This window comes from Lithobates pipiens, unplaced genomic scaffold (genome assembly GCF_037356315.1).
Source record: "Lithobates pipiens isolate NorthernLeopardFrog02 unplaced genomic scaffold, aLitPip1_a1.2 Scaffold_18, whole genome shotgun sequence".
In the NCBI taxonomy this organism is placed as follows: domain Eukaryota; kingdom Metazoa; phylum Chordata; class Amphibia; order Anura; family Ranidae; genus Lithobates; species Lithobates pipiens.
In genome coordinates, this window is record NW_027507758.1 from 63,398,973 (window position 1) to 63,425,847 (window position 26,875).

At 43.1% G+C, this 26,875-nt stretch overlaps 1 protein-coding gene across 1 annotated transcript in view; it reads left to right on the forward strand.

Moving 5' to 3' along the window:
• Window positions 1-1,797: 1,797 nt before the first annotated feature.
• Window positions 1,798-26,875, forward strand: part of LOC143987178 (putative deoxyribonuclease tatdn3-A) — a 41,518-nt gene continuing 16,440 nt past the window's right edge. Inside the window, exons 1-6 of the mRNA XM_077485751.1 lie at window positions 1,798-1,931; window positions 6,375-6,407; window positions 6,491-6,564; window positions 12,490-12,571; window positions 17,606-17,668; window positions 21,807-21,916. Coding sequence (XP_077341877.1) covers window positions 1,875-1,931; window positions 6,375-6,407; window positions 6,491-6,564; window positions 12,490-12,571; window positions 17,606-17,668; window positions 21,807-21,916 — 419 coding nt within the window. The 5' untranslated portion in view covers window positions 1,798-1,874. The remainder of the gene's footprint in view (window positions 1,932-6,374; window positions 6,408-6,490; window positions 6,565-12,489; window positions 12,572-17,605; window positions 17,669-21,806; window positions 21,917-26,875) is intronic.

Sequence of the window (26,875 nt, forward strand, 5' to 3'; positions counted from 1 at the left end):
CCCTGGAGCACCAGGCTAATGACACGTGACACTGATGTGGCACTGATGACAGATGGCACTGACATGTGGCACTGATGGCACATGACACTGATGACAGAGGGCACTAATGACAGATGGCACTAATACATGGCACTGACAGACGGCACTAATACGTGGCACTGATAACACGTGACACTGATAACAGATGGCACGTGACACTGACAGGTGGCACTGATGATACTGACACGTGACACTGGTGACAGATGGCCTGATTTACCTTAGTGTACTCACTCAGGGACAGCAGAGAGAATGGGGTGGGGGACTTCAGTCACAGACAGGGATGGATGGTGAGCTCATTCACCCCTTGGCAGTCAGCACCTCTCATCCGGAGATCTCTGAAGCTACTGGACTTCAAATTTCCCACCGCCACTTTCCTTTTCTGAGCCACAGCACCAGGTACTGGCGTGTGGGCAGACACAGAGGGGTGGGACGGGTGGAAGAGGTACAGATTGAGCCCTCTCTCCTCTGCCGTCTGTATGTGTGTGTGGGTGGTTTGGGAAGGGATTGTTAGTGCTGGCTTTAGTAGTGTGAAAGAGAGTGTAACACACACTCTCGGCTTACACATCTGCAGCCAGCAAACCTGCTGGGAAGCCCTAGTCCGGTCTCAATAATGTGTCCGGGTTTCAGGCGGTCATGATTCCAAACCCTGAACTGTCCGGATGAATCCCGGACAGGTGGCAACCCTATGCCCGATCCCACCAGGAAGCCGACACTGCACACCGCTAATCACAAGCAGTGAGACATTTCTCCATCTGTACAGCTGTGGACCGGGAAATGCCTGTGATTAGCGGTGTGCAGTGTCGGCTTCCTGGCGGGATCAGGCGGGTGGGAACACGCCCGTACCTAATGCTGACTTTTAAATTTTTGTTTACACAGTGAAGAACCTATATAAGGATTTGCTTTAGTGTCACTGTTGAGTGTTAGTTCACCTTTTCAGAAAAAAAATCACACAGTACACCCTATGCCCCCCCCCCATGCAGAGCTGTCAGTGCCTACGCAGTGGGCGTGGCGATCCCGGGAAGCTGGGAATTGATACTCATGCTCTTCTCCGACTTCTTTTTGCAGTACTTCCAGGATGGATCAGAGCGCTGCTCTTTGCTGGCGCTGACCAATCAGAATCGCTCTGATCTGTCCTAGAAGCACTGCAGAAAGAAGAGGCAGGATTTTAAACCTGCCCCAGCTTTGTGGGCACTGGCAGCTCATCACCCACTGTGGAAAGTGAACCTAGAAACAAAAGCAGACAGCAAATACGTGTTTTGTTGCAAAACAAAAGTGCTGAAACGCCCTGTAAAAAAATGCCAATCTCTGCACCCAATAAAGGTGCGGGAACTTCTTTGGTGCGTGTTGAGCAAAAAATAAAAAAACGTGCAGCAATGCGATGCACAGGTGTCAACAGGGCTTTTTTTATACAGGGTTTTAGATTTAAAAACACTTTTGGTACTAAACTGTACCTTTTGTTTATTATTATATTATTTTTTATGGGAAAGGTCACAATAAAAAGAATGATGACTGAGAAGGAAAGTGGTACAGAGGGCTCCAGTTCCAAAAGATGGACAGTTCCTCTAAATTAGGAGCATCAACCCTGACAGCGTGCATGAGCCTTCAACCTCCCATACAACCAATCAGATCGTCCCGTGTGTGCTCAGCAGAGACCTATGCAAGATCATCTACCGCCGAAAATCATTAAGCATCTGTAGACCACGTGCTCAAAATGTCTCCGCCCCTCTGGATTTAGGCGAGCGCCGTAGAAATCCCGCCTACAGACAAACCACACCTCTCATGGGCGTTACCGCTGCCAAGTCCGGCCCCTGTGTCTGAGAGAGACGCGGAGAGGAATGGCTGTGGGTTTTATTGACTGTCATTGTCATGTGACCGCTGATGAGTTTCTGCAGGTAACGCGCCAATCTTGTAACTATATAAACTATCCGAAAGAGAAAGTAGTCACCAGCTCCGCGCTACCACGGTCTATAACCCTGTCTCTAAAAATGCAACTGAAGACCAGAGCGGCGGCCATTTTTCTGAAGACTAAAATGCATAGGGACTTAGGCAGGAGACTTCACCAAGATGTCTCCATTAGTGGTGACAGGTTCTTGTCAGTGAGCGTGAATTTGTGACTACAGGGCATAGCAACTGGTTGGCAAATTCTTATTTGACAATATTAGAATTTTGTTAGGAATAATGAACTACTTGACTTCCGGAAGGTTTACCCCCCCCTCATGACCAGGCCATTTTTTTGCAATTCGGCACTGCGTTACTTTAACTGACAATTGCGCGGTCGTGCGCCACTGTACACAAATAAAATTGACGTCCTTTTTTCCCCACAAATAGAGCTTTCTTTTGGTGGCATTTTATCATCTCTGCATTTTTTTTCTTTTTTTGTGCTAAAAACAAAAAAAGCGACAATTTTGAAAAAAAAAACAATATTTTTTATTTATTTTTTTAAATCAGAGAAAGTTTATTAAATAACAAAAACATATAAGTACAACTTGCAGCTTACATCTCAAGCATAGGTTCTTGTCACAGCACATAAACTTATTCACCTCTACAAAAGGAATATTCAAGCATTCTCATGCCATATCGTCCCAACCACCTTAGATATTGACACCGTGTATCCTAGCTGTGCCTCGATTCACCCATACAAAATTGCCTGCAGTGGGTGTCTAACAGTTAGTGCTACCCCCCCCCCCCCCCCCCCATCTCAAATCGCTCTTCCCCTGCTTTTATCTCAGCAATCTGTCCATGACCAGATCGACCGGAGAAAGGCCAGGAGTATCCAACCAGAGTGCCCAGAGTTTCTCAAACTTTTCCGGTCGCCCTCTATGTTGAAAAATAAACTTTTCCATCCTAATGGTGTCCCCCATTTGGGCAATCCACTCCCCCAGTGCCGGAGGCTCGGTCGCTTTCCAATGCCAAAGAATCATCTTTCGTGCTTGGAACAGGGCCCTGGCCACGGCCTGTCTACTATTGTTCCCAAAACAATATTTTTTACTTTCTGCTATAATACATATTCAATAAGTAAAAAGAAAAGGGGAACAAGTGGGACTTTATCTAATCATAATCATCTAATCATTTATATAATCATATTCAATAAAAAAAATGTAAAAAAAATCTAATTTCTTCATAAACTTAGGCCAATATGTATTCTGCTACATATTTTTGGTAAAAAAAAATCCCAATAAGCGTATATTGATTGGTTTGCGTAAAAGTTATAGCATCTACAAACCATGGGATATTTTTATTTATTTATTTAGATATTTTTTACTAGTAATGGTGGCAATCGGCAACTTATAGGGGGACTGCGATATAGGACAATATGACACTTTTTGGGAACCAGTGACACTAATACAGTGATCAGTGCTAAAAAAAAATCTAGCACTTTTGGTAAGGGGTTAATATTCGGGGGGGGATATAGCTGGTGTTTTACTACACTGTGCTTTTCCTAGGGGAAGAGATGGAGTTTAGTCCCTGCTTTGCAGAGACAGGGGATCCTTCCCTTCTGTCAGAATGCCGATCTGCCTATGTAAACAAGGCAGATCGGCATTCTGACAGAAGCAGTTCTCTCTCCCCTGATGATCAGCAGGTGACGGCGGATAGAGTACCCGACACACACCGATCTGCTTCCTACCCGTATATATATACATGACGCGGGTGTAAAACTGCTATAGAGCCGATCTAAAGTGGTCAAAGGAAAGAGCCTGAGACAAGTTCTGTCCCCCCTGGTGCTGTTGCCCATAGCAATCAATCAGTTTCTACTTTCTTCTTTTTTTTAATTTCCACACAGCTTCTAAAAACGAAAAGCTTAATGGCTTTGCTCAAGTTGTGACACGGTTTGTCTCCATAGAAGATCGATCGCTTAGCATGGGCGCCTTAACAGAACGCCTTGTATTTTTCTAAATGCATACAAGACTTCCTCTGATTGGCCAAGGTGAAGATCACGTCATCACCGTCTCATCTTTTGCCCTTGTTCACACTGCTGCGGCTTATAAGTTGTGTGACATCCATGTGCGACTTCATCGTGGCTTGCACACGACTTCTTTAACCACTTCCCCCCCAAGGACATCATATGACGTCCTGGACTTTCAGTGGGAATATCTGAATGATGCCTGCAGCTATATGCATCATTCCGATATCCTTGTTTGCAGCCAGCGATCATAAGAACGATCATAGTGGCAGTTCCACCGCTTGATCGTTTTTACAGGCGACGGGAGGGGACATCCCCCCTCCCGCCCCATCCGGTGCTTCTCCGGGGATCTCCCACGCCATCAGGGACCCAGAGAAAGAATCACCCACTGCCGGATGACGAGCACAGGCATGTACTGGCCATTGGGACTACAGGGAGTTTCCCGGTGGGCCGATGGCTCAGTGGGCCGGTTTCAGTGACAAAGTAATGGCTGCGCGGCTCGCCCTCAACTTCACACAGTGATGTGAGAAAGATGAGAAAAATACAGAGGAGAATAAGTGAAATAATAAAAGAGGCTAGTGAGGACTCCTTATGTTATGCTACTTATGTTTTTTTGCACAATTGCGTATAGTTTTATATACTGTTTTTGTGCTTATTCGAAAAATTAAAGTGGGCTGGTCTGGATGATGTCCAGGGCCAAATTTTTGTCCCAGTCCAGCCCTGGACAAGCATATAGATGACCAGTGACCAGATGGTCACCGGTCATCTCTATGACCGTTGGAGGCCTGGGCGCAACGTTATGACGTCACGTCTGGGTCGCAGTTGTAAACAAAGCCGCGACTGCGGCTGGTAAGCATGGGATCGTGGATTTTTTTTCCCGATCTCATGCTTTTTCAGCCTGGAGGACAGATGTGGGGTCTTATTGACCCTGCATCTCTTCATAAAGAGGGCCTGCCACGAATAGGGCTGGGTAAAAAAATCGATTTAAATCTTGATTCAAGTTGAGAGGTCAAATTGAGTCAAAATTTCAGCAAATCGTTTTTTTTTGGGGTTTTTTTTTTTTCACTGGGACCGATGCTGACACCACGCCGGTCCTGAGGAGCTGCGGGCAAGAGTTTTTAGGCGAGACCGCGGCTTCGGCCTAGTCCGCAAGGCCGGACACCGCGGACTATAAACTCCTGCCTGCAACTCTTCAGAACCGGCGTAGTGTGCATCAAAAAAAAAAAAATCGATTCGAATCGAGTTTTTAAAAAAAAAACGTTAGTCCCGCCCACATATGTAAACGCCGTTCAAACCACACATGTGAGGTATTGCCGCGTGCGTTAGAGTCTGTAACTCTAAAAATGTAACCTGCAAAAAAAAAATTAAAGCGTCGCCTATGGGGATTTTTAAGTACTGAAGTTTGGCGTCATTCCATGAGTGTACGCAATTTTAAAGCGTGACATGTTGGGTATCTATTTACTCGGTGTAACCTCATCTTTCACATTATGTAAAAAATTGGGCTAACTTTACTGTTTTGTTATTTTTTTAAATCATGAAACTGTTTTACTGTGTGAACCATGTTCATGTGTGATGTCATCAGGAGGCTGCGCCAGAAGGCGGAAGAGTGCCCTGCTAGGCATGCGCCCCTCTTCCGTTAGTGAATGTGGTGACATGGGGGCTCCTGGTGCCTCCTGGTGCCTCCTGGTGCCTCCTGGGATATGCATGTCACATATCCCAGTAGGTGCCAGGGGCACTGATGTCATTTGCCCAGTCAAATGATGGAGAATAAGGTACATATACCGTGTTTTAAAAAAAAAAGAACACGGTATATGTACAGTGAAGGTTGGGCGAGCCGAGTCAGTGGAATGGGTGGAATGGGTGAAAATCCACTTTAATTCCCCCCCCCCTCAGTAACAGTGACCTCACCTATTCACATGACAGTAATCTGTTGTGCGGTGTTAGGGGATCGTTCAAATAAGAATTGAAAAAAAAAAGTTTTTTTAAGTATTTATTGATGTCTGTGCCCCCCCCCCCTGCTGGGCAGATGAGCCATGTTTTTATCGCCCCCCCCCCCCCCCCCCGAGCTGCAAAGGCAGCGGATGAGGGTGGTCACATGATGTGGCTGTAATGCTTTGCTTGTCAGTTTTAACGAGCAGTTCTCTGATTGTATGCGATGTAGAGGCGGAAAAAGGTGTAAAAATTCTCCAGGTCATCCAAGGTCATCTACATTCCTCTCCTTGGCCATGATCTGGGATGTTCTGCACCACTGATATTTCCTTTCCATTGATCTACTTGTCATTCAGAAGATTTCCAAATTAGCCACAATTGTTTGTTGTAAGTCAACAATTGATCAAATAAACATGAAAACCAAAGAACAGCTCCCCGCTGTGCGTCTTTATTGTGTATTTATAAAAAAAAAGCTAAAACTAACAGTTGCTATTTCCTTTTCAAGGATACAAAGGATATTCTAGAAAGATCAAGGAAGGTAAGCGAAGCCATGATTTGATGTCAGGAGTCAAATATACAATAATGATACTTTTATCACTTGAATATTTTGTTTTTGTCTAGGAAGGGGTCCGTGCTCTTGTTTCTGTTACAGAACACTGCGGAGAGTTTGAAAGGCTTCTTCGGCTTTCACAAAGGTATGGAGAGAGTGCAACTGAGTATTGCCGGTGCTTTTGTTCCAAGGACAGCGGTACCAGGCAGTGTGCACATTTCATAATTATATAGTAGGAGAGGTTGAAAAAAGACACAAGTCCATCAAGTCCACCCTATGTGTGTGATTATATGTCAGTATTACATTGTATATCCCTGTATGTTGTGGTCGTTCAGGTGCTTATCTAATCGTTTTTTTTAACTATCAATTCTCCCCGCTGAGACCACCTCCTACGGAAGAGAATTCCACATCCTAACCTGCCGCGTACATACGACCGGAATTTCCATCAGAATAAACTCTGATGCACTTTTCGAATGAGTTCCGCTGAAACGGACTTGCCTACACATGATCACACCAAAGTCTGATCGTTTAACGCAATGACATATGACGGGACTAGAAAAAGGAAGTTCAATAGCCAGTAGCCAATAGTTGCCCTTGCGTCGTTGTTAAACATTCCTCATTTACACACAAAGTCTATTCCATTGACAAATTGTTACAATGTTTATACTTAAGCTTCACTGCTAAAGAATGTTGTGATTCTTGGCAGTCTGCCCGTTTTTTTGACAGCTGTGGCTTCAGAAGAGTAGAGAGAAGTCTTTGCATAGCAAGAATCGTGAAACACTTTTGTCAAGATCGAAACAGGGAAAAAAATCACAATAACGATTCTCGACGATTAATCGTGCAGCTCTACTATATGTACATGGAAAAATTCTCTTAACCACTTAAAGACCAGGCCTCTTTTTCAGACTCTGTATTTACAAGTTAAAAACATGTTTTTTTTTATAGAAAATTACTTAGAACCTCCAAACATTATACTTTTTTTTTTCTAACACCCTAGAGAATAAAATGGCGGTCATTGCAATACTTTTTGTCACACAATACATCTTAAAGGGCAATTTTTCTGTTGATTTATTTTATTTATTTTTACACTGTTTAAAAAAAAAAAAAGGTCACTTTTATTCCTATTACAAGGAATGTAAATATCCCTTGTAATAGAAAAAAGCATGACAGGTCCTCTTAAATATGAAATCTGGGGTCAAAAAGTCCTCAGATCTTATGTTCGGACTTAAATGCAAAAAAATATGGTAGCCTCACTCATCTCCATGCACAGCCACAGACAGGTCTCTATCACCTCCAGAGGGCGCAGGAGAGTGACGGGAGGGGGCCCTCTCCTGCTGCCAATATCGGTGATCTTGTGTCCGCTGCAGAGACTACCATTATCGTAAAAAGAACCACCGACTCCAAAATGGATAACTCGGTTGTGGTAGCAGCTGCTGCCGTTACCGAGATATCCATCTTCAAATTGCCGATGTATATGTAAGGGAGCCGGTCGGCAAGTGGTAAAAGGTTGTTTACCTTAATATATTCATTATACCTATAGGTAAGCCTATAATCAGGCTTACCTATAGGTACTGTAAATATCTCCTCAACATACACCATTTAGGAGATATTTACTGTATACTGTGCTGATGATGTCTTGGGCACATGCGCTGTGAAGGAACGACCGCCAGGAGTGTGTGCTTTGAACGGCGGCTCCCATGTGCATGTGTGGGAGTGACATCATGTGCTATGAACGGCATGTGCGGGAGTGACATCACGCGGCTCCCGCCAGTCACCCAGCCAGAGTCCGTAGCCCCCGGAAAGAAGATTGGCAAAGATGGAGGCAGCCTGTAGCAGGGACGACGCAGGCTGCATTTGCAGGTAAGTGTCACATAATGTGCCACCGATGGATGGGTGGATGGAGCAAAAGGAGAACCGGATAACGAGCCAAGGTCAGGGCGGGCAGCAGACAAACATAATCAGGAAAACTAGCTGAGTTGGTACACCAGAGATCAGTCCATGTGAACTCAGGTTAGGAAAGGTTGCACGGAAGGGGCTCAGGAACAAGTGTTGCTCGAGCAACCAGAAACTGCTCTGAGTGGAGTTTAAATAGGGAGACACATGGGAGGATGGACAGGAAGTCGCAGGAAGGAAGGTATATTAACCATCAGGTGAAGTCAGCGACACCCATAGCTGCAAGTCAGTGCAGCAAGAGCAGAGCACAAGCCTGTGGAACCACAGGTGCCAGCAGACCTACAGCAGCAAAAGGTAAAAAACGTATGCGACCAGTAAGACACAGATCGGCTCTGCAGCTAAACTGTGACATCCTGTTAGGTTTTCACTGCTATCCAGGGCTATGCTACAGAGATTTCAACTCACTTCCTGTCCTGGTGATAATGGCTGTACCAGAAAGGAAGTAGGGGGAAATCTGCAGATATTGTCACTGAGTGATACAAACCCTTGGCTAGCCTCCAGTTCCAACATAACTGTCTCCAGCCTGCATTTTCACGATCCTCTTTCCTGAGATTCTCACCATATACATACTGAAAGCAGCAATTACTCAGCTACCTAATGTGATACATACAGTCCTCCACTCCATCAAAGTGTGTTCCTCTACTGCACTGATACACAATGGCACTCGGATCCATAATAATGCCAGGAGACAGAGCCCAGTGGAAGTCCAGATGCCACACTGAGATTTACGCGTTTCACCAGTGTGGTGTATATGGTTTTGTCAGGACCTACGGGGCTGCCTTGATTCACTCATATTTCTCTGACACAACCCCTACATTCTTAAAGATATCTTCCCTGTGTATTACAATATATACAAACACAATACAAGTTCTATAACCATACTGTACACATACCTCCCAACTTTTGGAGATGGGAATAAGGGACACCTATCAGAAAAAGTATTTAGGTATAGGACACACCCCTTTCCACGCCCCCTTAAAGGAGAATTGTACAAAAAAAACAAGATTGGTTAAACCCACAAGTGTTTTTTTTACCACTACTATTCCTATATATTCGCTTTTGGAATTTACAAATGTAGCAATTTAGAAATCAAATGAAAGGTTTAGCGCTGGAAACTTTTGATAGACAAAAAGTGCATTTTTAATACAGCTATATAGATCAGACCAAAATGATGTACAAATGAGGAGGAAAGAGGGACAGTCCCTCGAAATCAGGGACAGTTGGGAGCTATGCTGTACATACATATTATTATGTACATTCTCATTATTTAGCTGAGAAGTTGTTGCTTTCAATACTTATAAGGTGAGCTTGGGTAAGCTGATCATGAAAATGAAGGCTGGTGACAGTTATGTTGGAACCGGAGGCTGGCCAAAGGTGTTTGTATTAGACATGTGCATGACAACAAAAAGGATTTAGTTTAGATCCGTTAATCTAGTTATTTAGTTTAGTTAAATTCGGTTGATTTGTTCAATTCGTAATCATAATTTGTTTTATGTCTTCTTTCGAATTTCCCTTTTTTTTTCGATTCAAAACATTCGAATTGATAAATTTAGAATCAGTTGAATCGAAATGTTATATTTTTTTCGATTCGAATGCGGCAAAGTGAACAAACAAAAAAAATCTTCATTAAATGATTACAGTGACTCTTTAAATCACCTTTGGCTTAACAAAAGTTGTTTTCGAAAATGGTACTAATAACACACACAGTCTTTGATTTCAAAAATATGTTTACAGTTCGAAAAATACTCAAGAGCTGCGCCATATACAGTGATTAATGACAGGATTGATATTAATTCATACAATCACAAAATAAATATATACCGGAATTAAATAAATACATAAAAAAAAAAAATATATATATATATATATATATATATATATATATAATTATTATTATTAATAACGATTTATATAGCGCCAACAGTTTACGCAGCGCTTTACAATGCATAGGGGGGACAACACAATTACAGTACAATACAAAAGGTACAGGAGGACCCTGCTCGTAGAGCTTACATTCTAAAGGGAGGGGTGGTGGTACAAAAGGTAATAGCTGCAGAGAATGATTTGATATATATATAATAAAAAAAACACTGATCAGTGATTTTAAATGCTCATAAGGTTCCCATCAGTCAAAATGAATTTACTGAAAGTGACTCTTATAAGGCAACAGTTCATCTACAAGAGAGGAAAAAAGTTGCAGAAACACATTCCTTTCTAAGCCCTTGTACACACGGTCGGAGAATCCTTCGGAATGTGTCCTATCGGACCGTTTTGTCGGATAATCCGACTGTGTGTGGTATGCATCGGACTGATTCCGTCGGAATATCCATCGGACCAAATTTTCCAACTTGCTGGAAATATTTTCCGACAAACTGGTCCGATCGGACATACTCCGATCATGTGTAGAGAATTCCGATCGGACAAAGTGCCACGCATGCTCAGATCAAATTCCTACACCAAAGCTATTGGCTACTAGCCTGAACGTAGTCCCATCGTAACAAAATAACGTCATCACGTTCTGAATGATTGGATTTTCCGACAACTTTGTCCGACCGTGTGTATGCAAGTTTCGGACAAGATCCGTCGGACAAAATCTGACGGACAGAATCCGTCGGATTTGGTTGTCGGAATCTCCGACCGTGTGTACAAGGGCTAATAGTTCTTATCAGGACTATTATGAGGATTTAAAATCACTGATCACAGTGTTTTTTATTTTATATATATATATATATATTTTTTTTTTTTTATTTACTTAACTCCGGTATATATTTATTTTGTGATTGTATGAATTAATATCAATCCTGTCATTAATCACTGTATATGGCGCAGCTCTTGAGTCTTTCTCTTATGCAGTTTTGTGTTTGTATCCCACTTTGAGCTGCAGCCTTTTGATTCACCTGCTATTATCAATTATTCATTTTTATTTATTTATTTATTTTATGTCCAGCGCAGTTTATTATTGTTTCCATGTTTACAGTTCAAATTCAAATGGAATTCAATGTAAAATTTTATTTGAATTTCAATTAGAATTTTGGAAATTGAAAAAATGTTGTTTTCGTCATTCGGAGCATTCGATAAACTTTGTTTATCCGGTAATTCGGGTATTCAGATATATCCGAATCTCTGAAGAATGGAAAATGTGTCCGTATATTAATTCGGAACGAAGCAAACTGCACTTGTCTAGTTTGTATTGCTCAGTGACAATATCTAATGACTAAACTGGGACAATACTTGAGTCGATATCCCAGCTAATGGCCTGTGTCATTTCGTGTCTGCTTGCATAACTATACCTTTGAGCTTGCACATGCTTCTATACTTAGCTACTTGTTTATGTCCTATACCACGCTGGCGCTTATGGACTTTGAGCAATAAACTATTGCTGAGCTATTCTTTCCATCTTCAAAGTGCATGCATGTGCTGTTGTTGATAAGCTTTTCTACAACTCTTTACCTGCTTTGCTACTACTATTGCTGGACTATGACCTACTAAAAAACTGACGACAGTCTTAATATATATCTGATATATTCAGTATCTATCTATCTATCTTTTTTTTTTTTTTCAGTGATTAGAACACCTGTCAAGTGATCATCAATGTCTGCGCCCCTGTTAGGGAGCGCCGCTCTCTATATTTTGTCATTTTCACCATTATCACCGAAAGTGAGATTAAAAGAAAAACCCAAATTTCGGGTTGCCCCCAAAACAGCAATGTAAGGGAAATCTTCCAATGTAGACACTAGTTCTGGTGACCCCGATGACAACCTAGGATTCCCTAATTTTGAAGGGATTTCCTCTCACTTCCTGTTTTGACTACTGAACAGGAAGTGAAAGGAAATCTCCTCAATGAGGACACAGGTGGCAAAAATAACACTGACAGTGGTTCTAACCCTCTTTTACTCTATCCAAAATGAAAAAAAGATTTTTTCTTTAGTGACATTTAAATTATTTTATATGGTGACTTCTAACTCGAACAAACCATTGGTCAATACACAATGGTCATTATGAAAGAAGATTTGACCACATCGACCACACCTCCAAATTATTCCATAATCCAGGTTATAGTTAATTGGTGAATCATTTGTTCTACAAGTACCCTAATTTTTGAAAATTAATTTTACAGCTATCCAGATTTTGTGATGCCATGTTTTGGGGTACACCCTATTCAGAATAATGGAGATGGTCCCCGCAGTGTTACAATGAAGGTTGGTATAGTTAAGGGATAGTCAACCATATCTGTCAATCCGATCATTATGTCATTTATCTAGCAGTTTCTGTTCAGTGTCCTCTGCTGGAAGAGCTTAGCCACAGCTGCAGATACTGTAGAACTTATTGCAGTCATTAAAAAGCCTTTGTGTACCAACCAAAATTCTTGAAGGAAACCTGCACTAAATGATATGTGAAGGGGGGGGGTAGCATGATGACACTGCTTTCTGAAAATTCTGATCCCATGGCTATAGTACCTTACCTAGAAGTTTACATTTTTCTCTCAGTATGAGTTTTCTTACTTTTCTTAGATTATTTGCTTTGTCAGTGTCCAGCGCCACCTTCTTGCTTGTGGGAAGCCAGCTATGACTTCATGCTGTTTTACAGTTGGCTCCCCACTGTGCATGTGCAAGTCTGCGTTGTGCTGACAGGTTGGTCCAGCAACCTCCTGGGACAAGTGACATGTCTCAGGAGGTTGTGGGCAGGAAGGACTGCTGACTTTTAATATAAGGACACCTTATTACCTGTCCAGGGAGCCCGAGATATCGGCACCCCAGCCGATCTTCGGATCGACTTCCAGTTGCTGCCGCCGCCATTCCTGGTAAGGGAACCAGGCAGTGAAGACTTTCGGGTTCACTCTTGGTTCCCTACTGCACATGTGCAAATCCGATCATTCAGAACACGGTGACGTAGAACACGTACGACAGCACTATAAAGAGGGCAGTAGCCAATAGCTTTAGTCTCATAATTTATTCTGAGCACGCGCTGGGCTTTCTATTTTGCCCGGCGGAGTGGGACCGAACTTCAGGGAGATCGGCCTGTCTCCAGAAGTGGAGAAGGGGACCTGTCAAAAACAGGTCCCCCGTTTCCCCCCTCCCGCAATGAAAGGTGCTAAATGTGGCACCAAAGGCGGGGGGGGGGGGGGGGGGAGAGAAAGCATATAAGCACGATTTCTACTTTTGGGTGGAGCTTTAAGGTCAACTTTTTTTTTCAAAATATTTTTATTGACATTTGCAAGAGCATGCAAATAACATCAAAGTATTCAGGGGGCATGCCCGCAAAAAATAAAACGAGTAGTTTCAAAACAGGCTCAGAGTTCCATCTTTAAGATATTGACTAGAGTTAGGCTAAACGATCAACAGCAGCTCAATATAGCTAAACCTGAAAAAAAGGGATCAAAATCACACTTGTGTCAGTGACCCCGTTCAGTTCAATATGCATATAATAAAGCAAATGTTGATGACAGGAAAAAACTCTTAGCTCTTGAGATTGTGCTGTTGTCTAGGGGTGACCATTTCAAATAAGCAACAGTACATAATAATTGCCATTTACTCCTGTGATTAACAGAGAAAAAAAAAAAAAAAACACATGAAAGACCAACAAAAGGAAAAAGTGCTCTAGACTGGTAGGTCTGGGCTAAAAGTAAAAAACGCGTAGGGGGTTGTTTTGTTCCAGGCATGGGGTCAGAAGAAGGAAGCGTGAGTTTGGTTAAATTGGTTAAATTGGCTTTATCGTAACATTCAGTGAACTGTAAGGCTGCTTTCACACTGGGGCGGTATTCAGGCGTTACAGCGTTAAAAATAGCGCCTGTGTAACGCCTGAAAAAAACCGGCCCCTTTAACTCCAGTGTGAAACCCGGAGGGCTTTCACACTGGAGCGATGCGCTGGCAGGACGGTGAAAAAAGTCCTGCTAGCCGCATCTTTGCAGCGGTGAAGGAGCGGTGTATTCACCGCTCCTACCCATTGAAATCAATGGGACACCGCGGCAATACCGCCGGCAAAGCGCCGCTAAAAATAGCGGCACTTTACCGCCGACGCCGCTCCTGCTGCAGTGTGAAAGCAGCCTTAGGAGGACATCAATTGAGCAATTTCCAGTGTGAAGGAAGAATGAAAATTGTTTTATGGGTGCAAAGTTTTGAACCATGGCGTCCAGCTTTTCCTGATAAAGTAATGATTGCAAGTCCCTTTTAACAGAAGGAACTGTAGGAAAAGTCCAAGCCTTAAGAGTAGCTCTCCTAGCTTTCAATAAACAGATGCAATTTCTTGAGGAGGTAAATTTAATAGGATAATAAGAATTTAATAGAATTTTTGTTGTATTGCTATATCCACCACCAGGTGCCGTAGTTTGCCTCCTTTCAGACCCATGTTGGACTTAATATAGGCAGATAATTGATGGTGGTAGTAGAAGGCATGGCAAGGTGATATTCCTGCACCAACTCCGAGAATGGTTTAAATAAGTCACTTAAGTCAATTAAGTCACTCCTGAACTTAGTAAAGAAGTCACCTTTGTCAGGCCCAGGAGTCGCCAACTCAAAATAGCTGCATATTCTAGGCCTTGTGGAAACATTGGATTCCCATGAATTGGTAAGTGACTGGACACATTTGGGTCAGTCATGCTGTTCATTGGATATTCCTTGTCCATTGAAGGCCGGTACGACGGGGGGTGGGGGTTGGGTGGGGATGAGGGGACGGGTGCCCTGGGAGGAGCAATTTACTGTGAGAAGAGGGGCGCAGTGCTGGCAGTGTGCTGCTAAAATAGTTTTGGGCAACAAGTATACCGACCACTGCTGGTCATGCTACAATTCCTCACAGCTGCCTGCAAGGATGTGCCGAGTGCTCTCCTGCACCCAGCACAAGCCTAGGACCCGGCCTTCACATCCCCCTGTCAGGCGGAGCTGCAGAGTAATCTCCGCCCGACAGACACTTCCCAATTCCCAGTATGATGTCACTGGGAGGCGCGAAGAGAGGGGACTGTAGAGAGCAGCCGGTCACCGCAGTGCGACCCAGAGGAGGAACCAACCAGAGGTAGTGCATCAATAGTAACCAGATAAACAGCTACAGATAAACCAGCTAACACTGGGGCGAGGGGTGAGCGAGGTGAGATGAATTAATCACCAATTCATTACCAATTAGCATTCTAGCTCATTATGAATTACTTACATGAGATCGAAGCCCCCGCAGCTGTCCTCGTTTCCCCCTCCATTGCCGCCATGTCTCCCAGAGTGACTTCCATGTTCGTGGACTCCAGCATGCACACGGGAGCCGCCAGTGACTGCACAATTGCCCTCGGAAATGGCACGCTCAGTGTGCCTACGCTGTTGTCTAAGGAGCCCATGCACCATAGACATTGGTACAGCCTTTTTTGCCAATATCTCCTAAACCATGTAGGTTAAGGAGATATTGCAAGCACCTACCGGTAAGCCTTAATCTAGGCTTATCTGTAGGTGAAAGTTGTCCCTGAGGGTTTACAATCACTTTAATCCCTTTATGCTGCAGCATGAAGGGGTTTAAAAAGACTGACACCACTGCCACTAATGCAGCACAAAGGGGTTAATTAACTGACACTGGTCACTAATGCAACACACTAACCCCCTTCATGCTGAATATTACTGATACCATGGGTAATTAACCACTAGAGATTGGCTCGGGTGTGTTCAAATACTCACATACCCGATCCTGCCAGGAAGCTGACACTGCCCAGCGCTAATCACAGGCAGTGAGACATTCCATGGTTCGCAGCTGCACAAATCAGGAAATGTCTCACTGCCTGTGATTAGCGATGTGCAGTGTCAGCTTCCTGGCATGTGAGGTTGCATACATATACTGTGACGGGGCTGCAGCTACAGGAAACGCAGCGTACCCACACATTGCTGCCTGTTTTAGGCGCATGCCCTCACCCAACTCCCCTGTGATTATATAAGAGAGGAACCATAAAGGTAAGCATACTTTCCAATATCATTGCCGCCAACATCCCAAAACATGTAAATAGAAAGATCCCCTAACAAGGAGATCACAGTACCCCCATTCTTCACAAAAAATAAAAATTTTATATCTTTATGTTTGAAGCCTGAAATGTGGCAAAAGGTTGAAAAGTTCAAGGGAGCCGAATACTTTCGCAAGGCACTGTATATGTATGATTCCACGCATTGATATATGTATGGATTTTTATACTGTTCTGTAAAACAATTTTGTGTATCATTTTTGTGAATAAATTTGTAATATATTTTTTACTTATATTTTTGGTCTGCCTTAAAAGTCCCACTGTACCGGGGGGTACTGTGATCTCCTTGTTAGTGAGAATCTCTCAGCAGGTCCCAGCCAATGATTCCCGGACAGGACCTGTTGATCGGCTGTGTCCAATCACAGCCCACAGAGGGTCCTATACAGAGGGAATGATTGCTTTTTTTGTTCTCCCTACAAAGCAGGGAACATGAGTTAATCTGTGTTAAAAATCAGCACACATTACACATTGTTAGGCACACAGTTAACCCCTTTGATCACCCCTGATGTTACCCCCTTCCCTACCAGTGTCATTAGTGCAGTGGCAGTGTATAGTATTAGCACTGATCGCTGTATTAGTGTCACTGGTGATGTCAGTGGCAGTTATTCAGTTCCCACAAAATGTCAGTTGGGCTACTTTCACACTGGGTCGTTGCGGGTGCTGGCGGTAAAGTGGCGCTATATTTAGTAGAGCTTTACCGTCATTTTAGCGGCACTATGCGACCGCTAGTGGGGCAGTTTTAACCCCCACTAGCAGCCGTAAAAGGGTTAAAACTACCTGCAAAGCGCTTTGCAGCGCTGCCCCATTGTTTTCTATGGGAAGGGGCGCTTTAGGAGCGATAAATACACCACTCCTACAGCGCTCCAAAGATGCAGCTTGCAGGACTTTTTTGACCATCCTGCAAGCGCACCGCTCCAGTGTGAAATCTTACATGATCCACCTGGTTATCATTTCCTGACAAAGACAACAACCAATCAGAGGCATTCCCTGCCTTGCAGCTCCATGTATACATGCCCTTTGTATACGTGCGACTGCGGGGTGGAGAATTCCCCCACTGTCTATGATTGGCTGTCGGCTTTGACAGCTTCCTAGCAGAATAACGCATGGACTCATGTCCGAACACGCCTGAGCTTATCCCTATTCACAAGGAAAACAATGCAATAATGACTCAATCCAAATGCTCATTGAAAGTACGCTGTATTTTCCTTTTTATAAATGCCTTCACCTCTCTACCTTATTGTCTTTTTTGAAGGATTTGGAACCCGCACTTGTATGGTTTGAAAAGTGCCAAAAAGATCTGATTGCTATAGGAGAGGTAAGGAAGTGTAAAAAATGTGCCAGTAACACAATAAATGTACAACCACAACTTTTCAGTTTAGATATTTGATAATATTGATAGGAAATCGATTTCTTCAGATTTTGTATGTAATAAGACCAGGAAGACCTTGCTAAAGTATAAAATTCACAAATACACCTTATACTCCAACAGTATAATAAATGTACAATGTCATATAGTTTAACCACTTAAAGAGGAAGTAAACCCTGATGAGTTTATTTCCTCTTTCATTCCCTGCAAAGGCAAAGCATAATGGACTACTATGCATCGCATAGTAGTCCATTATGTGTCACTTACCTGACACAGGAGCCAGCGAAGTCACCGCTGTCCCCTGTAGTCCGGAGCCATCTTCTCAGTGGGGTCTCGCAGCTGCGCCGCTGTCATTCGGCGAAGCCGCGATGACGTCACTCCCGCACATGCGCACGGGAATCGACACGCGCAGCAGCTCCGTCGTTGAAAATTCTGCGCTCAGTGCGCCTGCGCGCCGTGGTGCCTGTCTTCGGGCAAATATCTCCTAAACCGTATAGGTTTAGGAGATATTTTGTGGACCTACAGGTAAGCCTTAATCTAGGCTTACCTGTAGGTCAAAGTGTGTTGTAAGGGTTTACACCCACTTTAAGCCCCAGACCATTTTGCTGGCCAAAGACCAGAGCACTTTTTGTGATTCGGCACTGCATCGCTTTAACTGACAATTGCGCAGTCGTGCGACGTGGTTCCTGAAGAAAATTGACGTGCTTTTTTCCCCCACAAATAGAGCTTTCTTTTGGTCATATTTGTTCACCCCTGTGGTTTTTATTTTTTGCGCTATAAACAAAAAAAGAACGACAATTTTAAAAAAAAAGCATTATTTTTTACATTTTGCTATAATAAATATCCCCCAAAAATATATAAAAAAAACATTTTTTTCCTCAGTTTAGGCCGATACGTATTTTTCTACATATTTCTGGTAAAAAAATCGCAATGAGCGCTTATTGATTGGTTTGCGCAAAAGTTATAGCATCTACAAAATAGGCGATAGTTTTATGGCATTTTTATTAATAATTTTTTTTACTAGTAATGGCGGCAATCAAAGATTTTTATCATGGCGGACACATCAGACATTTTTGACACATTTTTGGGACCATTGTCATTTATACAGCAATCAGTGCTATACAAATGCACTGATTCCTGTGTAAATGACACTGGCAGTGAAGGGGTTAACCACTAGGGGGCAGTGTACGGGTTAAGTATGTCCTGGGGAGTGATTCTAACTGTGAGGGGACGTGGCTACGTGTGACACGTCACTGATCATAGCTCTCGATCACAGGGAACAGAGATCAGTGACGCTGTCACTAGGCAGAATGGGGAGATGCTTGTTTACATTAGTATCTCCCCGTTCTTCCTCTGCGTGAGGCGATCGCAGGTATCCCTGTGGACATCGAATCCGCAGGACCCGCGACCCGACTCACGGAAGTCCCGGCAGGCGCGCAAGCGATGGTGCCGATGTACATCGGCGCGTGCTGGTAGGGAACCGGTTAATCGACCATTCTGTAATGCAAGTCTGCATTGAGTTTGTCATGCAAATTCTTACCTTGTATGTAATTATGTGTGACCGCACGTTAAATATTAAAGTGATACTAAACATAAACTGTTTAATTTACATCGTCCCTTTTATTTCTGTATATGGATGATGGTACTGTAATCATATAAAAAAATTAAAAAATCTTAATACCCTTTTCCTAATCAATATATAGCTGTCACATGACCCAGCTCTTTCCCAGCCTGTCTGCAAGGAAACATAAACAGGAGGAGCGTCTAGTCCTCTGCTGCTGGTCACATGTTCAAAATAAATAAAAACAACCTTTGGAATACAGAGTAAAAATAAATAAATAATATCAATAAACTGTTTTAAATTGGCATACAAATGTATATTTAAATTGAAATCTTTATTATTTTGTGGAAATAACATGGTGTGGGCGGATTTCTGCCAGTCATAGGCTGTGTCACTCTCTCCAGCCGTGTCTTAGAATAACAGGGAGATGAAGCCTCCATTAATCTACATGTAATATCCCACCCTCATTGTGTTTAGATGGTTAGTGGTTATGGAGGGAGGGAGTGGGCTGTCATTTACCACTGTGTATATACATACCCACATGTGTGTCTCTATAGTCACATGGGCTGCTCAGATGTGATAGGGAAGAAATGTTCAGCATAGAAACTCACTGAAAACTGAGCATGTGCAGAGTTGCCACCACAGCTGCAAAAACCCTAACTGAATTGGGGACATGAACAGAAGGTGGAGATAAGGAGCAGCAGGATCAACCATTTTTTTTTTTTTGCAGAATACAGAAAACTATCAATAAATGGTGTATTACATGCTGTTCATACTCACTGACTATGAACAGCATATACTACACCATTTATTGAGAGTTTTTTATGATGTGGGTTTAGTGACACTTATCCCTTTGATCTACAGATGAAGAAACAGAAAGATACAAAAAGAAACAATGTTTCTTTTTATTTTAGTGTTTCAGGGCTGAGCAATGTTGGTAATAAATATTGTCGGCTGCTCCAATTACCGGACTTCTTCAACATTGGGGAGACCCACTGACCGCTCAAAGAGCCGAGCCTGAAAGTATCGGTTTCAAATATCGGTGCAACCCTACCACAAACAATTATTATTATTATACAGGTTTTATATAGCACCAACAGTTTGCGCAGCGCTTTACAACATGAGGGCAGACATTACAGTTACACTACAATTTGGTACAAGAGGAATCAGAGGGCCCTGCTCGTTAGAGCTTACAATCTAAAAAGGAAGGGTCAATTGATACAAAAGGTAATAGCTGTGGGGGGATGAGTAAAACAGTGTTAGTTATAAGCAGGATAGGTTTCTTTGAAGAGAAGGGATTTCAGGGATCGTCTAAAGATGGATAGATTAGGGGACAGTCGGACAGATTGGAGGATGGGAGTTCCAAAGGATGGGAGAAGCTTTATTATGCCCTGTACACACGATCGGAAATTGATTGGACATTCCGACAACAAAATCCTTGGATTTTTTCCGACGGATGTTGGCTTAAACTTGTCTTGCATACACGGTCACACAAAGTTGGTCGGAAATTGCGAACATCAAGAACGTGGTGATGTACAACATGTACGACAAGCCGAGAAAAATGAAGTTCAATAGCCAGTGCTGCTCTTCTGCTTGATTCCGAGCATGCGTGGAACTTTGTGCCTTCGGAATTGTGTACACACACTCAGAATTTCCGACAACGGATTTTGTTGTCTGAAAATTTGAGAACCAGATCTCAAATTTTGTGCGACAGAAATTCCCATGGAAGATGTCTGATTGAGCATACACACGGCCCGCCAAAAAGCTCCCATTGAACATTTTCTGATGAAAAATCTGACCGTGTGTACAGGGCATTACTGTTTCCCTTTTAACCTCTTGAGATCCGCGCTATAGCCAAATGGCGGCTACAGCGTGGACCTGCTTTGCCGGGACCACGTCTATTGACGTCGTCCCGTGCACGAGCGGCCTGCGCGCCTCCTGAGGGGCGCGCGCGGCGCGCTCTGTGATCGGCGAGTCTATGAGACTCGCCTGATCACGGATCCGAGCAAGGGGTCGATCCCGACCCCTTACCACGTGATCAGCTGTCAGCCAATGACAGCTGATCATGTGACAAAACAGAGCCGGCAATCGGCTATTTTTCCTCCTCGCGCTGACATCGATTGGGGCGGTGCCATTGCCAGAAATAGGCTGTGATTTGACATGCGATTTGACATGCCAGATTGTGCTGATGTGAACGGGGGCATATTGTCAAAACTTAATTGAACAAGCTGAAGTTAGATGCTGATTGGCTACCATGCTCAGCTGCACCAGATTCTGTGTGCTCCAGTTTTAGTAAATCTCCCCATTATATTCTCAGTGCATGTTCAGCTCTGTGTAGTTCTAGCCCCCGGGCCTCACATCATTATTGGTTGTTATGGTGTAAGCAGCTGCCAGCACTTTAGAGAAGGTAAAGTTGGCAAAATCGCTGCCTCAGGAGCCATCTGCCCTTGGCATAGCTCTGTATATAGCACCCATCCCTATTATATATATTTTTTAATCTGTTCTCTTTCTTTTGCACTTTTGCAGATCGGCTTAGACTTCACTCCTTGGCTTACTCCAACTGCTAAAGAGAGAGACGAGCAGTTAAAAGTTTTAAAGCTACAACTGGATTTTGCGAAAAGATTGGATCTTCCTGTGTCAGTATGCAATTCTGAAATATGTCTTAAAATGGTTTTAAAGGCTAAGTTTTTTTTTACCTTAATTCTTTGCCTTCTGAGTACAGCTCCCCCCAAACCCCCCCCCCCCCCTATACTTATCTGAGCCCGATCTCGATCCAGAGTTGTGCATGAGAGCTGTGGCTCTCTCCCTCCTCATTGGCTCAGAGACAGCACAGGAGCTGGCATGCAACCAGAGTGCCCTCATAGCAAGTGGCTTGCTATGATAGGCACTCAGTCTGGCGCGGGGGATGTGGGTGACCCCGAGAAGAGATGGATCGTAGCTGCAAAACCCTTGCACAGAGCAGGTAGGTATTAAAAAAAATTTGGGTTTACAATCACTTTAACCACTTGCCGACCGCTGAACGCCGGTGACGTACCACATGTACAATGGGACTAGAAAAAGAAAGTTCAATACCCAGTAGCCCATAGCTTCCATCTCATAGTTGAATCTGAGCATGCGTGAGTTTTTGCTCGTCGGAATTTCAGAAAAAATTGAGAACATGCTCTCAAATTTTTGCTTGCGGGAATTTGGACAGATAAATTCAGATGGAGCATACACATGGTCGCATTTTCCGATGAAAAGCTCTCATCGGTCTTTTTCTGGCCAAAATTCCGATCGTGTGTATGCAGCATAAGGCTTCACAGAACAGCTGTATTTAAACTGAGATTAAATTACACACAGATGGACTCTATTTACTAGTTAGTTGGTTCCACTAGATTTTAGTTAGGAGTATCAGAGTAAGGCTGGGTTCACATTGCAGCGATGCGGGAATGCCGCGAATCCGCGGCGGGTTCCCGCATTGCATGCCTCCCGGCGGCAGTTCACACTGCCCTATGCGAACTGCTGGGAGTGTCAGTGAAACGTTAATGACACCCCCAGATCAGTTCGCATATCGCAGTGCGATCTGCAAACTCGGACAGGAATCGGATCGCATGGTGTGAACACCCATGCGATCCGATTCTGCTGCGGACCAAAAAAAGGGTCCCGTGCGAGTTTGGGGCGGGTGCGCTGCGAATTTAGTCATACTATCTGTATGGCTGAACTCGCATCGCACAGAGATCGGATGTGATTTGCAGTGCGGTGCGAATCACATCCAGGTCTCCTAGCCGCAGCAGTGTGAACCCAGCCGAAAGGGGGCTGAATACAAATGCACGCCACACTTTTCACATATTTATTTGTAAACATTTTTGAAAACCATTTATCATTTTCCTTCCACTTCACAATTATTTGCCACTTTGTGTTGGTCTATCACATAAAATCCCAATGAAAAACATTTACGGTTTTGGTTGTAACATGAGAAAATGTGGAAAATTTCAGGGGGAATGAATACTTTTTCAAGGCACTATAACTCAAAAGTTTTACTGAGAGTCAGCAGTTCCTGAACGGAAATAAATACTGCTCTACTCTTTCTTTGGATGTCCCATAGTGCTCAGGACAATCTGGGTTGTTGTTATGCACCACTTTGTAAATGAAAGAAATAAAGCTTCCATTAAAAAATATAAAAACTGACGATTAAAATTAAACCATTATAGTATTACAGTTCCCTTTTAACTCCTTTGCTTTTGGTGTTGTTTACTGAGCTCTATAGCTCAAACTACAATATACACAAACAATTGAATGAATCAGAACATGAATGTCTGATCACCCTCTACCCCCTGCCTGTTCCCTGGTGCCCTGTGAAGATTCAGTTATAGAGAGAGCAAGTCTGAAAGCAAACATCTTCTGTGCTATCTCTTTAGGACCCTGTATAAAATGTTTATTTGTAAAATTAAAATTGTAAAGAAATAATAATAGTAACATAAAATGAACACTTATTATTATTAAAAAGATAGAAAATCTTTGCTTAGAAGATAGATGTAGCTGCTGGCACTTCACTAGAAATAAAATAGTGCACAATCAAATACATGCATTATAGTGCAGCTCTAGAATTAAAGTGAGTAAACACCCAAAATAATATATCAATATCAATCAAATGTACAGTATATACTGTGAATTCAATACATAGAATAATGTGAAGAAAATGAAATGCATCTATAGAGAAAGTGAAACAAATGCACTTCCGCAGATTGGTGCATCAAGATAGTCCTGAAAATAACAATGGCACAAAATCAGTGACCTGGTAAAAAAAGTTCTGACAACCAATGTAAGGATTAAGACCCACAAGAATATAAGTGGAAAATTATATATCTAAAGGCTGAACAATCAATCTGTGATCAGCCACCACAATGTGTAGCCAGCACGCTTACCAGAAATAGTGGACGCATATACCAATGGTATGGAGTCAACAAAGCTGTTAGAAGATCTCCATCTTTCCAATGAGGCTCAATCGCACAATAATAGATGTTGCAGGTCTCCCACTGCTCCAGATTCAGATAGGAGGTCACTGCACTCACAGATGAAGCTCCCGCATCATGTATATATTTAAAGGAATACCAGCCATTAAAATATTTTATTTAAATTGTACTAAACTCTTGCAACAATCCAAATGGAAAACAGCGCTGTGTAAAAACAACCATCCCAAAGACAGTAAAATGAAGGCCCTGGAGTGGAGACGCAATGACATCACGGACACAAGCTTCACCGATGCGTTTCGTCACATTTGACATCGCCTGAGGTGTGACACATTTACATATCCTTTGGAATTTTGCGAAGCACGCTGAGTGTATGGGCAGTATAGGTGAAAGGAAGGTAATTCTTTTTCAAACAATCAGATTTCTTTGTGTATGGACATCATCAGCCTGGAATCAAAGAGCCTGAAAGCGGAGTTCCACGCGTTTTTTCGTTTATTAAAAGTCAGCAGCTACAAAAAGTGTAGCGTCTGACTTTTAATAAACAGACACTCACCTGTCCCATGTTGCAGCGATGTGGCCGCCCGGAGCCTCGCTCCTCTCCCCCCCCTCTACTCTACCGGTGCCTTCATAGCCACTGTGGCACCCGTCCGTGACAGCTTTTGGGTTCACGGCCGGACGCACACTGCGCATGCGCGAGTCGCGATGTGCTCTGCTAGTGGCCAGACAATATTCTGGGACCGTCCACGTGTCCCAGAAGATTGCAGAGAGGGAGGGGCGCCTAGGGGGAGAGGAGAAGTCGCCTAGGCAGCCAAGAGCAGGAAGGAGGAGGTCCTACTCTAAATTAAGTACCCCCCCCCCCCCCAAAAAAAAAAGAAATGACATGCCTAATGGGGCATGTCGGGGGGAGTGCTTAAAGCAGAAGTTCCACTTTTGGGTGGAACTCCACTTTAAAGCACCAGGTAGAATGACCTGAACTCCTTTTGAGCCACAGCAATGCATATTCATTGGTTTTGGTTCATCTGTACTGGGAGATTTGAGCTAAACAAACAGTAAACCTCTGTGGGAGAGGAAGCTGATATTTCCTTCTTTAGGGATCTGTTAACCACTCATTTCCTGCTATCCGCATTAGCCAATTCACACAAAAGGCTGTGTTCGCTTCCACAGGGTTTGAGGATGGGCAGTTGTTTCAAAGCATTTGATTCTTGATTAGACATATTCCTCTCCTATTTACATTCTATGGCCAGAGAATTGAATTTCTGCAAAAATGTGTCTTTGCCCATCCCCTCCCCTATAACCAGTGTTAATTTCATCGACTAAAACAACGAAAACATTTTAGTCGACTAAATTAATACTGTTTTAGTAGACTAACATACGATTAAAACAATTGAGATTACTAAAATACGACTAAATCTAAAATGGCATTTTAGTCAAAAGACTTATGCCCTGTACACACGGTCGGAAATTCCGACGGAAAAGGTCCGATCGGATTATATCGACGGAAAAAATTTGAGATCAGGATCTCAAATTTTCCATCAAAAAAATCTGATCTGACTTTTGACTTCTGACTACATCGTTTGTAGAGAATTCCGATCAGACAAAGTGCCACACATGCTCAGATCAAAGTACGAGACCAAAGCTATTGGCTACTAGCCTGAACGTAGTCCCATCGTAACTAAATAACGTCATTATGTTTTGAACGATCGGATTTTCCAACAACTTTGTCCTACCGTGTGTATGCAACACCAGTTTCGGACAAAATCCGTCAGATGTCCGACCGTGTGTACAGGGCATAAGACTAAAACTAAATTGAAATTTGACTTCAAAATTAACATTGGTCTGTAGTGCATGGTCATACCTCAATACCATAAATAATAACATATTCGATTTTTCACTCCAGCAGTATATAATGAGTTTGGAAATTGTAGAGAAATGTTAACTAATGCATTACAATTTAATTACACCCATTCGATTTTAGACGACTGAAATGAGTTTTAGTCGACTAAAATCTTCAGTACATTTTAGTACACGTTCTCTTTAGTGCACGCTCCCTGCGCGCGCCATGATCACCGAGTCGCCGAGACTCGGGTGATCACCAATCTGTGTAAGGGGCCGGTCCCTAAGAGGAAGAGGCAATTATGCCTCATTTATACTGACCAACAGTGCCCACAAGTGCCACCTATTGATGCCCACAAGTGCCACCTATCGATGCCCACAAGTGCCACCTATCAATGCCCACCAGTGGTGCCAATCAGTGCCACCTAGAAGTGCTGCCTATCAGTGTAATCGATCAGTGCCCATCACTGCCACCCATCAGTGCCACCTATCGGTGCCCATCAGTGCCGCCTCATCAGGATACATCAATGACAGACAAAAATTACCCGTTATAAAATTTGAAAACAAAATTTTATTTGGGTACAGTGTTGTATGCCCGCGCAATTGTCATTCAAAGTGCGACAGTGCTGAAAACTGAAAATTGGTCTGGATAGGAGGGGGGTTTAAGTGCCCAGTAAGCAAGTGGTTAAAGTGATTGTACTGTAAATGATCAACTTGTAAAACAACCCATTCAGTGTAAAATATAAATGAAAGGCAAGACATTTGTTTGGATATGAAAAAAAACATTACAGATTTTCCGACAACAGATGTTGG